Genomic DNA, 16271 nt, shown 5'->3' with positions numbered 1-16271 from the left:
CTGATAGCAGCCATAACGTTAAGGCCATGTGCACACGTTCAGGTTTTTTCGCGTTTTTTGCGCTAAAAACGCTATAAAAACTCATTAAAAATGCATACATTATGCGTGTTCATTATTTTTGCGGATTTTCTGCGTTTTTCCCGCAATTCTATGCATTTGGGAAAAAACGCACAAAAAACGCACAAAAACGCATCAAAAAATGCGGAAAAAAATGTCCGGTTTTTGTCAGGAAAATTTCTGCAAGAAATCCTGACGTGTGCACATACCCTTAGAGCACAGTCCCATGCAGAGGCCACGACTTGGCCGCAACGTAGCAAAAAAACTAAACAGTCCATGTGGATTGTTGATTGATAATGGTTGGACAGTTTACAGATAAACCAGTAAATCCATGCAGTCACTAAGCACATGGTCTGTAGGGGTTTTGGAAACTAGACCCTTCAGGAAACTTATCTAGATGTGTGGCGAGCACCTTAAAGTGAACCTGTCAGCAGTTTAGGGCGATATGAGTTACAGCCATCCCCTTTCAGGGCTTATACACAACATTCTATAATGCTGTATATCTGCCTCCAGCCCGACTTGTAAGAGAAGAAAAATAACTTTTATCCCACTCACTTGCGGGTCGGTCCAGTCCCAGGGGTGCCGCTCTTCTTGGTCCTACGCCTCCCATCTGCTTGCTTTATGTGGATGACAGACCACCGTTCACGGGTGACCCCTCGGCACAATGCGATCGCAAACGTGTTGTGCCAATTGGAGCACAGGGGGTGCTCCCTCCCTCTGTGATGCCCTGCGATGTCACTGTCACTATTAACAGCAGCATCGGAGGGGTTAAACGTTGCTGCAGGGTGTCACCTCTCATATAGAGCGGACACCAGCATTTGATAGCGGCGGCGCTCGGCCTGGGCCTGCAAAATCATCATGCCATATATTTACTGCAATTTGTAGGATTGCAGCTTCCGCAGCGCCATATACATAGGGCACATGTCGGGAAGGGGTTAAAGGAGTTTATGTTAGTGCAGTTCTCGTCACTTCGGTCCATAAAATGGCTGCTGGTGGATGTGCATGTGACCAGACCAGGGACAATCAGACCTCACGAATATTGATGATTACATAGCAGGAGTTCCTCAATGAGAGAACTAGCAGAACTGCAGCAGATAAACTAAAGGAACTGCTGCAGATTGAGTAAAGAAGTAAGAAGCCCAGTAAATGATACATCACTGGAATCAGGATCTCTGTCCTAACTTTATGCTGCTATAAGATGGAGCAGCCAAATCCTGGTGACAGATTCTCCTTAAATGTTTATATACACGGTGTGTCAGCACACGGTAAGTAATGCATACTTGAATCCCACTATACAGATAAAAAAGTGAGGTACTCAGTTTAAACTCCGGGCTGCTCCGGTCAGTCTCCAGCAATTTATGACCTGCCGGATCGCTCCAGTGCTTGCTTGGTGATTCAGAAGTGCGAGAGCCAGAATGAGGCCAGAACGAGACTCTCATAGACTTACACTGAGAGCTTGTGACCGTTAATTGTGGTCACAAGATGGTAGCGCGGGAGCGGAGAGGCACCAGAACCAGCGGAAGACGGTGGCTGGGGAGTATAGTACTAGGGGAAGGGAATTTAGATTAGTAGCACCACTTCAGTGGCGCTGGAGTGGCGCATTAACATTTTTTGATCAAAAAGCATAAAAGCCATCCAAGCAAATCGTGACCGTTATATGGGTGGTCGCTAACACTAAGGACTCAAAGATCTCTCCATGTGCCCATAAGGGCCTCAAATGAAAAGGGAAAGAGATAGGAAAAAAAAGCTTAACTTGTAACTTAACCTTTTTGGGAAAGATGTTTAGATGAGGGGGGCACGCCTGCCAATGCATACTACAAAAAACAAGAGAGGGCCTGCACACCTCATTCATGAAAATAACATAGAGATGCACAAACACGCCATTGTGGTCAATATACAAACATATACACATATTGCGCATCAACGACTCTTGTAATGTTGTAGTTTGCAATGGGGGGCCCTCACCTAGGGGCTGTGCACTGTTATCCACCCATTGTTCCCCCCAAAAAGGTTCATTATGAGCTAAGCCTGGTTTCTATCTCTTCCCCATTTCCTTTGAGGCCTGGCTGTGCCATCCATGTTCAGGTACACCTTGATGTGGTTGGGTGGCCTTTACGCTTTTTGATGAAAAAATGTTCACTAAGTATCTTATGGGGTTTTATTTACGTGTAGAACAGTAGTGTAATACATATATGATCAATAGCCGCAGTGTGCTGATGGATAGTGAATGTATACATGTTCGTACGTATATTGGCCACAGTGTGCGTATTTAATACTTAAGGTGCGCGGGCCCTATTTTGTAGATTTTTAAAGTGTCTCTGTTTTATAAGGAGTTTTAAAGCATCCTCCATCTTATTGTACAGATAAGAAAGTCTCACGTGACCAAAACTAGACGTAGCTGCAACTGATTATAGAAAGCCCAAACGGTGGAAACAGTTGGCCGGGCAGAGACGTTTCCTAATGTAACGACGGCTTTCATGACAGCTGCCTCAGATCACAGTCGCTGACCGTCATCACATTACACACTTGCTTGCCACCTGCCCCATGTCTTTTGCTGCGATTAAGTGCATTTTCCCGAGGACAGTCCAGAAGTGTGACAAAAGCCCCGTTTTTGATATTCATTTATTCCCTATTCGGGGGGAAAACACAGAGAGGCTTTCAGGAAACATACCACGATGCCTGCGATGAGGGATTTGGGTACAAGACGCTTATCCAGCCATGTGATTTGTTTAAAATCCCCTCCAAAAATTTCAGTTAAAGCGATGATGAAATGTCGGAGCTTCAGAAGGAAAATCCCGTGCCAATATTAAGAAGATGCATCTGCCAAGAAGGGTTCATTAGGATGCAGCCCACCCCAATAATCACTCGGCATCCCAGTCAATAACCTGTGCGCTCACAGCTTTACATGGGATTAGCACACACAAGTAGTTTGCTTAGGTCAAAGACGTAAGTATGTCCCTGTAGAGCAGTCTGAAAAGGAAGCTTTTAACTCCATCAGCCGCCTCGTCAGGAAACACATATGCAGGTGCACTTAGAGGAGCTCACAGCAGACGCTGAGGGTTTTCTGTCATTCCTTACCATCTTAATAACATATTCAGAGGTGTCGAAAATGAGCAATTTGTGCTGTAGTTATACCATGCAAGCGAGAATGATCTGTGCTGGCCACAAAGACCACTTACATTGGATGGGAGGAAAAAAGATCAGGCATGTTGAATTTTAATATACACAATTCTTCATTTTCAAGCTAAGCTCCGCCATGTGGGTCTGGGTCTTTAGCCTACTCCCGTCTCCAAAAACTTGCTACATGCACAATTGGTTAGAAATTATTAGGACGATTGTCTGATTGTGGGTGATAAGATCAGATATACGTCTATATAGTATGTGACGGCGTCACTGGTGTCGTACGTGAGGGGAGATATGTGTCACAAAGATTGCTTTCCTGCGTGATGTCAAAGCCATTGTTTTCTCCAGCATGATACAGTGGGGCAAAAAAGTATTTAGTCAGTCAGCAATAGTGCAAGTTCCACCACTTAAAAAGATGAGAGGCGTCTGTAATTTACATCATAGGTAGACCTCAACTATGGGAGACAAACTGAGAAAAAAAAATCCAGAAAATCACATTGTCTGTTTTTTTAACAATTTATTTGCATATTATGGTGGAAAATAAGTATTTGGTCAAAAACAAACAATCAAGATTTCTGGCTCTCACAGACCTGTAACTTCTTCTTTAAGAGTCTCCTCTTTCCTCCACTCATTACCTGTAGTAATGGCACCTGTTTAAACTTGTTATCAGTATAAAAAGACATCTGTGCACACCCTCAAACAGTCTGACTCCAAACTCCACTATGGTGAAGACCAAAGAGCTGTCAAAGGACACCAGAAACAAAATTGTAGCCCTGCACCAGGCTGGGAAGACTGAATCTGCAATAGCCAACCAGCTTGGAGTGAAGAAATCAACAGTGGGAGCAATAATTAGAAAATGGAAGACATACAAGACCACTGATAATCTCCCTCGATCTGGGGCTCCACGCAAAATCCCACCCCGTGGGGTCAGAATGATCACAAGAACGGTGAGCAAAAATCCCAGAACCACGCGGGGGGACCTAGTGAATGAACTGCAGAGAGCTGGGACCAATGTAACAAGGCCTACCATAAGTAACACACTACGCCACCATGGACTCAGATCCTGCAGTGCCAGATGTGTCCCACTGCTTAAGCCAGTACATGTCCGGGCCCGTCTGAAGTTTGCTAGAGAGCATTTGGATGATCCAGAGGAGTTTTGGGAGAATGTCCTATGGTCTGATGAAACCAAACTGGAACTGTTTGGTAGAAACACAACTTGTTGTGTTTGGAGGAAAAAGAATACTGAGTTGCATCCATCAAACACCATACCTACTGTAAAGCATGGTGGTGGAAACATCATGCTTTGGGGCTGTTTCTCTGCAAAGGGGCCAGGACGACTGATCCGGGTACATGAAAGAATGAATGGGGCCATGTATCGTGAGATTTTGAGTGCAAACCTCCTTCCATCAGCAAGGGCATTGAAGATGAAATGTGGCTGTGTCTTTTAACATGACAATGATCCAAAGCACACCGCCAGGGCAACGAAGGAGTGGCTTCGTAAGAAGCATTTCAAGGTCCTGGAGTGGCCTAGCCAGTCTCCAGATCTCAACCCTATAGAAAACCTTTGGAGGGAGTTGAAAGTCCGTGTTGCCAAGCGAAAAGCCAAAAACATCACTGCTCTAGAGGAGATCTGCATGGAGGAATGGGCCAACATACCAACAACAGTGTGTGGCAACCTTGTGAAGACTTACAGAAAACGTTTGACCTCTGTCATTGCCAACAAAGGATATATTACAAAGTATTGAGATGAAATTTTGTTTCTGACCAAATACTTATTTTCCACCATAATATGCAAATAAATTGTTAAAAAAACAGACAATGTGATTTTCTGGATTTTTTTTCTCAGTTTGTCTCCCATAGTTGAGGTCTACCTATGATGTAAATTACAGATGCCTCTCATCTTTTTAAGTGGTGGAACTTGCACTATTACTGACTGACTAAATACTTTTTTGCCCCACTGTATGTGCTGAGAGCAATCCAGTCGCTATATGGGCCTGGCTTTCATGGTGGGTACGTCAGAGATGGGCAGGATGCTTACCCACCATAGCTCTACCTCCAGGGTGTGGCTAGTGGGAGTTGGTCTGTGTGTGTGGAGGAAAGGAAGCCTCCAGACTGAAGCTCCTGCGAGAGATGCCATATGTGGTGTCCCAGAAGTACTGGGCAGGACTTTGTATGAACCGTTTACTTTGTTTTGAGCCAGAAAGGCTGTTTGGGGTTTTGGTTTATGACGCAATAAACTACCCAGAGACTTTAACCAAACGTGGTCCTGTGTCTACCTCGAGGAGCAGCTAAGTGAGCCAACATGCCACAACTGGTAGTCAAATAGGTATAATTTTCCGAATATTTGTTATTTTTCCAAAAGTAGCTACTGAAAGGCCCATCCATAACCCGAACCTGTCAGGCCACCAGCATTCTCACAACCAGTTCTAATACAGTAATAATGCTGCAGAGGTCCCAAACCTTTTGTATGTTGAAAACAGAGTATGAGTTTGAGTGACTTTTGCAAGGCAAAATTAACTCAAAATGGTGGACTAACATTTCAATAAAGAGTAAAAAGGAACCATAACATCTAAAAGATTAGCAGAACATTATCCCATTCTAATCGCACTGGTTGGAAGTCAGGATAGGTTTACAACATTGGTCATTGTGGATGTGCATATGGTTAGAACTCATAGCTCCTATGGCCAGCCACTTAGCTTTTGGTAGGGGGCACATATAGCTCCCAAGCTTCTGGATGGTGACCACTCAACTAGTGAATACAATTACCGTATCTTCCAACATTTGAACATCATTAGCAGGTCTTATATCTCCACCCCACAACATAAAAACTCTAAGAAGTGCTTATTTTGGGCATATTTACATAAGCCTAACCCACTTTGGAGATAGAAAATCAGCACTTAAAAGGGGTTGTACAGTAGATGGGCAACACTAATAAAAATGAAGCAGTCCTCCATTTAAAATAAACATGTTGGTGATAAATCTCCCAGGACTCACGTGGTACATCAGCGGCCACTTAGGCTACTGTGTTCTCACTTCTTCCGCCCAATAGTGGCCACTGATTGTTATGCTACATGGAGCCCTGCAGCCAATGTCATATGAAACCCAGCAGACCTGGCGCCGACACTGCTGGAACCACACTGGTGGCAAGTATGTGTTCTTTTTCTTTTACAAGGGATTGTCCGTGTAGTTGAGAAGAGTTTCAATGCTGGCCTATTTTTTGTTTTATTTTGTATTGGAACAATCAAGAAGATTTGAAAAGTGCACAATGAACATATATGATAAGGTTAAGTGGCTTCTGGGTCCTGGACGCTGTCAGGATTCTGGCTAATTCCGGGTAAGTGAGAGGAGCTACAGATACATTTATAAACGACAGAATAAAAACTACACGCAGTATTATTAGTAATAAATTGCACTTCTGGAATAGATTGCTTTGTATATATTACTATGTATACAGGAAAGATCAATGTAGATAACAGTAAAATGTAAGGAATTTAAATGGCCATGCACAATTTATCAAAAGTTTTACAAGTCAAAAATGTAAAAAGTGAATCCTTGTTTAATATCCCAGAGATAAGACATAGATAAGAGGAGAGAATTGATGTTCCCACATCTCAGGACATAGAGCAGCACCATTCCGGACAAGCGGCCGCTCTGTGTTTAGAGAAGAACAAAGTCTATTATTCATGTACAAATTCATGGAGGTTGGGGGTCCAAAGTAATGAGCTACATCTGGGGTCAGGAACCTGTCCATTGAGGTCGACAAGTGAAAATCTGCTGGGCAGGAGGGTCTCAATGGCACTTACAAAACACCCCTTTATTATTTGTCGCCTCCCATGCCCACCGTGGATTGATCGATGTCCTAAATACTCTGAAGTTTAGAGCCCAGCGCTCTGTCGGTTGGGACCTCACATACCCATGTTGGGGGTACGGGGAAGCAGAATAATATAAAGCTCACAGCGATTTAGGGGGTCAAAACAACTTGCCTAGTTTCCTTCAAGAAGCACACCAAAATTCTGGAAACCTTACACTTGTGAAAAGATTCAGATCATCAGATTTTCAGAATTATCACATTTATATTAGAAAAAAATTAAAATAATAAAATAATATACATAATTGGACAATTTTTTGAATTAATGGAATGTAAAGCAAATATAATGAATGTCAAGAATAAGACATCAGTATGCACATCAGAACTCCAATACAATTATATTAACTGATCAGACTTTGATGCAGATTTAGAATATCCGCTTGGCACTTACCTTTTTTTTTTTATGTCTTAAAGGGACTGTCTACTTTGGCCAATCTTTTTTTCTGTTACAAGGACTCCCTGACAATAAGGCATCTTCTTGATTGGAACAGCAAGTCTACTATATAATTGTCTAAAGGTCACTTCTGTCTGTCTGTCTGTCCTTCTGTCTGTCACGGTTATTCATTCGCGGATTGGTCTCGGCAGCTGCCTGTCATGGCTGCCGCGACCAATCAGCGACGGGCACAGTCCGAAAGAAAATGGCCGCTCCTTACTCCCCGCAGTCAGTGCCTGTCGCCCGCATACTCCCCTCCGGTCACCGCTCACACAGGGTTAATGCCGGCGGTAATGGACTGCGTTATGCCACGGGTAACGCACTCCGTTACTGCAGCTATTAACCCTGTGTGTCCCCAACTTTTTACTATTGATGCTGCATATGCAGCATCAATAGTAAAACGATCTAATGTTAAAAATAATAATAATAATAATAATAAAAAAAAAACCTTATTCTCAACTTCCGCCGTCGCGTCCTCTCCTTGGCACTGCAAGCGGCAGGTTCCGCTTCCAAAGATGCTATGGGAGAAGGACCTTCCATGACGTCACGGTCATGTGACCGTGACATCACGGTCATGTGACCGCGACGTCATGGAAGGTCCTGCGCTCATACCAATCCTGGGACCGGACACAAGCGTCGGAACTACAACGGGCTCTTCGGATGGTGAGTATGTTTCTTTTTTATTTTTTAACCTGTTACATACATGACTGGGCAATATACTACCTGGCTGGGCAATATACTATGTGACTGGGCAATATACTACGTCGCTGTGCAATACACTATGTCGCTGTGCAATACACTACGTGGCCTGGCAATATACTACGTGGCTCTGTGCTGTATATTACATGGCTGTGCAATATACTACGTGGCTCTGTGCTGTATACTATGTGGCAGTGTAATATACTACGTGGCTGGGCAATATACTACGTGACTGGGCAATATAGTACGTGGCTGGGCAATATACTACGTGGCTGGGCAATATACTACGTGACTGGGCAATATACTACGTGACTGGGCAATATACTACGTGACTGGGCAATATACTACGTGACTGGGCAATATACTACGTGGCTCTGTGCTGTATACTATGTGGCTGTGCAATATACGACGTGACTGGGCAATATACTACGTGGCTGGGCAATATACTACGTGGCTGGGCAATATACTACGTGGCTGGGCAATATACTACTACGTGACTGGGCAATATACTACGTGGCTGGGCAATATACTACGTAGCTGGGCAATATACTACGTGGCTGGACAATATACTACGTGACTGGGCAATATACTACGTGGCTGGGCAATATACTACGTGGCTGGGCAATATACTATGTGGCTGGGCAATATACTACGTGGCTGGGCAATATACTACGTGGCTCTGTGCTGTATACTACGTGGCTGTGCAATATACTACGTGGCTGTGCAATATACTACGTGGCTGGGCAATATACTACGTGGCTGGGCAATATACTACGTGGCTCTGTGCTGTATACTAAGTGGCTGTGCAATATACTACGTGGCTGGGCAATATACTACGTGGCTGGGCAATATACTACGTGGCTGGGCAATATACTACGTGGCTGGGCAATATACTACGTGACTGGGCAATATACTACGTGGCTGGGCAATATACTACGTGGCTGGGCAATATACTACGTGGCTGGGCAATATACTACGTGGCTGGGCAATATACTATGTGGCTCTGTGCTGTATATTACGTGGCCGTGCAATATACTACGTGACTGGGCAATATACTACGTGGCTGGGCAATATACTACGTGGGTGGGCAATATACTACGTGGCTGGGCAATATACTACGTGGCTGGGCAATATACTACATGAATGGGCAATATACTACGTTGCTGTGCAATACACTACGTCGCTGTGCAATATACTACGTGGCTGGGCAATATACTACGTGGCTCTGTGCTGTATATTACGTGGCTGTGCAATATACTATGTGACTGGGCAATATACTATGTGGCTCTGTGCTGTATACTATGTGGCTCTGTGCTGTATACCAGGGGTCCCCAACTCCAGTCCTCAAGGCCCACCAACAGGTCATGTTTTCAGGATTTCCTTAGTATTGCCCAGGTGATAATTGCATTACCTGTGCAAAACAAAGGAAAACCTGAAAACATGATCTGTTGGTGGGCCTTGAGGACTGGAGTTGGGGAACACTGCTGTATACTATGTGGCTGTGCAATATACTACGTGGCTGGGCAATATACTACGTGGCTGGGCAATATACTACGTGACTGGTATTTAATATCCCTGCATTGCCACCTCAGGAGAAATGAGGTATTACATGGCATCTATTGAATTTGGTGGGCTGTCTATGTAATATACAGACAAGATGGACCCTCCAGACACAGAGGTGTTCTTTGTAATATTAGAGGTCTCAATAAAGTATCTGAAAATTAATTTTCCTAACCAGTTAGATTTATTTATATTGGAATTGAACTTGCAGCCGGCAAAAAAGAAGAAGACAGCGATTCCAAGAGTTGGCAAAAGTTTGCCTTTAAAAGAATATTGGGATACCATACAGTACATAGTATATTTTGTCCATGCATTGACTGGTATGCTAAATTCCAATTAAAGGGGTTGTTCACCATTAGGAGAACCTTTTCTCAATTCCCGTTAAAATAAAATCACCAATGCTCACCTCCGATGCTGGCGGCATTCCAGAGATGTCTGAACTCGCGTGACTTTTTATGTCACGTGATCCCTGTGCTCAATCAGTGCTGGCGTCACTGTTCCCGCCTTCGGATGTATAAGTAATCAAGAGGAGGTGAGAGGCCATGCCCAGCTCCAATTTCCCGTTGATTACTTATACGCCTAAATCAGGAGAAAGTGATGCCAGCCTTGATTGGGAGCAGGGTAATAATGTTATAACCAGCTCACGGTAGCCCCTGAAACATGCGTGCCGACACCGCTAGAATGGCACCAGCACCGGAGGAGAGTATAGATATTTTTACTTTAACGGGGGTTAAAGGTAATGGACAACTCCTTTAACTATTAGATGGTTCACTTTCAATTTTTAACTAAGTACACTGTTAAACTGAGAAATTTTCTCTGTAAACAGTAAAAATAATGGAGACATTTGCACTAATACAACTGATGCTTTATACTATAATATACAGTATATTAAACCGAAATCCTATTTCAGATAGGCTAATTGCACTTCAATTATTGATAAACACATAATCAGCCTTGGCAGTACAAAGTGACTGGAAGAAGAGGGAGGTGAATTAAAATATTCTTTATTAAATACCCAAAATGTTAAAACGTGAAGTTTAAAAAGACAGGGAAAAGATGGAAAGAAAACCTCCAAATAATCAGGGAAGGGCACAGTAAATTGTAAAGGAAAATTGCGCCTGCAGACCAAACCAAAAGTGTTTTGTGATTTTACTAAAGGGGGACTGAATAAATACTTGAAAAGTCACTAATAGGTGCTAGCAAAGTGCTATGCAATACAAAATGAAGTTAAAGTGACTGAAATGTCAAAGGACCACCTTTGCTACAGCTTCTGTCAAAAAACACATACATTTACCACAACAGAACCAAAAAGAATCACGAAAGAAAAATTTTCGAATCCCAAGGCATGACATCATATGAGATACAGTGGGGCAAAAAAGTATTTAGTCAGTCAGCAATAGTGCAAGTTCCACCACTTAAAAAGATGAGAGGCGTCTGTAATTTACATCATAGGTAGACCTCAACTATGGGAGACAAACTGAGAAAAAAAAATCCAGAAAATCACATTGTTTTTTTTTTTAACATTTTATTTGCATATTATGGTGGAAAATAAGTATTTGGTCAGAAACAAAATTTCATCTCAATACTTTGTAATATATCCTTTGTTGGCAATGACAGAGGTCAAACGTTTTCTGTAAGTCTTCACAAGGTTGCCACACACTGTTGTTGGTATGTTGGCCCATTCCTCCATGCAGATCTCCTCTAGAGCAGTGATGTTTTTGGCTTTTCGCTTGGCAACACGGACTTTCAACTCCCTCCAAAGGTTTTCTATAGGGTTGAGATCTGGAGACTGGCTAGGCCACTCCAGGACCTTGAAATGCTTCTTACGAAGCCACTCCTTCGTTGCCCTGGCGGTGTGCTTTGGATCATTGTCATGTTGAAAGACCCAGCCACGTTTCATCTTCAATGCCCTTGCTGATGGAAGGAGGTTTGCACTCAAAATCTCACGATACATGGCCCCATTCATTCTTTCATGTACCCGGATCAGTCGTCCTGGCCCCTTTGCAGAGAAACAGCCCCAAAGCATGATGTTTCCACCACCATGCTTTACAGTAGGTATGGTGTTTGATGGATGCAACTCAGTATTCTTTTTCCTCCAAACACGACAAGTTGTGTTTCTACCAAACAGTTCCAGTTTGGTTTCATCAGACCATAGCACATTCTCCCAAAACTCCTCTGGATCATCCAAATGCTCTCTAGCAAACTTCAGACGGGCCGGGACATGTACTGGCTTAAGCAGTGGGACATGTCTGGCACTGCAGGATCTGAGTCCATGGTGGCGTAGTGTGTTACTTATGGTAGGCCTTGTTACATTGGTCCCAGCTCTCTGCAGTTCATTCACTAGGTCCCCCCGCGTGGTTCTGGGATTTTTGCTCACCGTTCTTGTGATCATTCTGACCCCACTGGGTGGGATTTTGCGTGGAGCCCCAGATCGAGGGAGATTATCAGTGGTCTTGTATGTCTTCCATTTTCTAATTATTGCTCCCACTGTTGATTTCTTCACTCCAAGCTGGTTGGCTATTGCAGATTCAGTCTTCCCAGCCTGGTGCAGGGCTACAATTTTGTTTCTGGTGTCCTTTGACAGCTCTTTGGTCTTCACCATAGTGGAGTTTGGAGTCAGACTGTTTGAGGGTGTGCACAGGTGTCTTTTTATACTGATAACAAGTTTAAACAGGTGCCATTACTACAGGTAATGAGTGGAGGAAAGAGGAGACTCTTAAAGAAGAAGTTACAGGTCTGTGAGAGCCAGAAATCTTGATTGTTTGTTTCTGACCAAATACTTATTTTCCACCATAATATGCAAAAAAAATGATAAAAAAACAGACAATGTGATTTTCTGGATTTTTTTTCTCAGTTTGTCTCCCAAAGTTGAGGTCTACCTATGATGTAAATTACAGACGCCTCTCATCTTTTTAAGTGGTGGAATTTGCACTATTGCTGACTGACTAAATACTTTTTTGCCCCACTGTAAATAATAAGATATTTTATTTTTTGAATTTCTAACTTTACTTGCTGTTATTTTCCCACTAGGGGTCTTGGAACCTGCAAGAGCTTAATCGCTTGTAAAATACACTGAAAAACTATATTGTAGTGTACTCTCATTTTACTGCAAAAATGCTCTTATTCTTTCTTGTCGGACTACTACAACGCTCTACTGATCGGTCTCTCTCTATCTAAGCTTTCTGGTCTCAAATCTGTCATGAATACGGCAGCAAGGGTCTTATTACTGTCCAGCTGTTACACCAATGCTTCCACGCTATGCCAGCCATTATAGTGGTTGCGCATTCGCTACAGGATACAATATAAACTGATCTCTCATCAACAAAGCTCTTCACAGTTCTGCACTGCCCTATATCAGCTCCCTCATGTCTGTCTATCACCCTATCCGTGCTCTCTGTTCTGGAACTGATCTAATAATAATCTTTATTTTTTATATAGTGCTAACATATTCCACAGCGCTTTACAGTTTTGCACACATTATCATCACTGTCCCCGATGGGGCTCACAATCTAAATTCCCTATCAGTATGTCTTTGGAATGTGGGAGGAAACTGGAGTGCCCGGAGGAAACCCACGCAAACACGGGGAGAACATACAATCTTTTTGCAGATGGTGTCGAAGGTGGGATTAGAACCCAGGACTCCAGCGCTGCAAGGCTAAGACTAACATCCTTCATAATTGAAAACTCCCACCTCCATCTTCAAGACTTTTCTCATGCTGCGCCAGTTTTCTGGAATGCACTACCTCAGACGATTTGACTAATACCAAGCCCCCACATTTTTAATTGTGCTTTAAAATGCATCTCTTTGAACAGGCCTATCACCTCACTTCACTAATCTAACTCTTTTCTGTTCCCTCTTTTGAATTTGGCCTCAGAATCTCCTCCCTCCTATTCATCTGTTTCCATTTTCTCCATGCATCCAATAGCACTTGGTAACTGTACTTAGATTCTGGCTGATGGCCGGTTGATGCAGGTTAATTTGAGATGCCCTATTCATGATAAGGATGGTTGGAGCATACATGACAAACATTTTTTACCAACTGTACCCCCCCCCATTTTCTTATAGATCGTAAGCTTTCCAGCAGGACTCGCACTCCTCCTGTAACTGTTCAGCTATGTGTTACTTTGTGATTTCTCTGTTGAACGTACATGTCCCCGCTTAATTGTAAACTTCTCAGGAATTTGTTGGCGCTATATAAATAAAATTATTATTATTGTTACCACTCTTCTATGATGCCATGGGGTTTGCAGTGCTACTACCACAGTAGACAAGAGGGTCTTTAGTAGGCTACTGCTATAGCAACACCATCAGTATGCCGTCTTCAAACCACTTAAATAATGTGGTCGCTGCTGACTGCGGCATCTAAGCGGTTAAATTGTTGCATTTGGAGCTATCTCTGAACGACACTTGCACTTTATCAGCTCCCGAGTCCAATTGATGTATCTCGTACACACATCCGCCGTCACCAAGAAGTTAGCGAAATTTCCCTGGTATGTCTTTTCTTGGTGTGACTATACCGACAATGTGGTAGAGATGGAAAGCAGCCTGCACCACAGACTTGGACTGGCCCACAGGAGAAAAGGAAAATCCCCCGGTGGGCCCTCGTGTAAGATTCAGCCACTTACCCTCCCAACATGAGCAGTAGTTCCCTCAATATATTTGCTTCACGATGTACAGACAAAACAGCATCTCATCATTCATTCAACAAACTACGTAGCTTATTATTATATAGAAACACAGGTAAATCTGTGAAAGAGGGCAATGTACTATCTGCATTTAGCTAAACAGTGGTCCCCCAGAGTCCATGTTATTGGTGGGCCCTTACCAACCCAGTCCTACAATGCTGCACCATGGTCCTTTCCTCTAACCGATTCTCATATTCTAAACAAGGGAGGGCGAGAACAATGAATTTCATGTTCAGTTGATTGACATATTATTAATCCAAGTTCCAATATATTCAGTTTAGAGAGGATTATTCACACTTACCTTCTGCTGGGCTTACTGCTGCAGGAAGACTTCCCCAGTCAATAATTTGGGATGGGCAGGGATGAGAAGAAAAGACCGCCTCAATGCCGTGTTCCTGAACAATGAATACAAATTAAGGTAAAAGACAAGTTTACGTGCTTCAATCCCTAGAAATCCACGATAATGGGGACAGAAAACAGAGTTCTTAGATGTAGTAATGCAACAGAGCTGAGAAATCTAACCCTGCCCACCCCAGGCTCTGTGCGTACAATGTCTATAAACAGTGAGCTGCTAATCATAGGAGGGGGCGGAGTCAGACTAGCAAGCATGCACTGCTGTAGTTCGGGCAATGATAATCACTAGGTGAGAAAACCTTCACTGTAAGTAAACAACAGAACACATCACTGATATCTGTGTTTTAATAGAAAAAAAATACCTGCAGACAGATTCCCTTTAAAGTCACTATGAACTGAAGAATAGATAATGCAACAATTCAGTGGAATCAGAAATTCTGCATGAATTTTACAATAAACATAAAGAGGTTTTTTGGACTTTAGTAGACAAACTTCTGAATCACTTCATGTGATTGAAGATTATTGAATTGTGACAGTGTGCAATGTGCACAATGTCATGATTTCCCTTCAATTCCTGTGCCAGTGGGTGGTGACCACAAGTATGTGCTTTGCAGAGTCGTGGTCACATGATGGCGAGGTCATCTGCTTAATAGAACACTTAAAGAAGTGGATAAGATTCTTTTTGGCACTTCACTGCAAATTGCAGCCATGTGACTGAACACTTGTGTTGGGTTATGAGGTCAAGGGTTAAGGTCATGACTGTACAAAACTTAAAATATAGGGCCCGATTTATTCAGAGTTGCGCTATACATGCCAGTTTTAATGAAGGGGCATTTTGGAGTATGATGCACCGAATTAAGAAGCCCATACCAGTTAATGAATTTGGCACATCTTCTCAGTGACGTGAACCCATGTGCGCCCAGCACGGAATGCTACTCCAGTCAGGGACAGGAGTAACGCTTCCAATGTAAGAAACGCCGGCACTTTTGCTGAATTTGAGGAGCTTAGCCAAGCCCCATATAGCGCCACCTCCACTCATCTGTGTGGTGCCTCAAACTTGTATGATAAAGTCAAAAGTCGCACCATTTTTGTGGAACCATGTGTTTTTTTGCGACTTTTCAAAGTGCTTTACACTTTGATGAATCAGGACATTTCAAGAGTAATTTTTTTAATAGGCACAAAAACCACTGATGGATTGCATGCCAAATCGTCAGAAGGGTCGGATGTCCCGAACTTTAATTCTTACACTACACAGTCATGGAGGTAAATGATACCACCCTGGCTGCCGGCAGCCGCTACTATATGGAGCGCACTGCACAGAAAATCATTACTAAGTTCCAGGGGAGGGGATCATTTTATGTGAATGAAGGGAAGCAGGGTTTTCTGAACTGGGTATAAAGAAACAGTCTGTAATGTTGGGCAAATGCAGTCCTCACAGTGTAACGTCAGTAAGAGTGAGCATTTTCCGATCCTCCCCCCAGGTTACGGCAG

The 16271-nt window shown here is 43.1% G+C and overlaps 1 protein-coding gene across 3 annotated transcripts in view; it reads right to left on the bottom strand.

Moving 5' to 3' along the window:
- GSTCD (glutathione S-transferase C-terminal domain containing) overlaps positions 1-16271 on the bottom strand; it is a 197938-nt gene that overhangs the window by 91586 nt on the left and 90081 nt on the right. For all 3 annotated transcript variants that reach the window (XM_069743705.1, XM_069743704.1, XM_069743706.1), the window contains exon 5: positions 14728-14821. In XM_069743705.1, coding sequence (XP_069599806.1) covers positions 14728-14821 — 94 coding nt within the window. The remainder of the gene's footprint in view (positions 1-14727; positions 14822-16271) is intronic.

This window comes from Ranitomeya imitator, chromosome 1 (assembly GCF_032444005.1).
Source record: "Ranitomeya imitator isolate aRanImi1 chromosome 1, aRanImi1.pri, whole genome shotgun sequence".
Classification (NCBI taxonomy): Eukaryota; Metazoa; Chordata; class Amphibia; order Anura; family Dendrobatidae; genus Ranitomeya; species Ranitomeya imitator.
The sequence above is the reverse complement of the archived record's forward strand: the minus strand, read 5'-3'. Positions and strand labels throughout refer to the sequence as shown.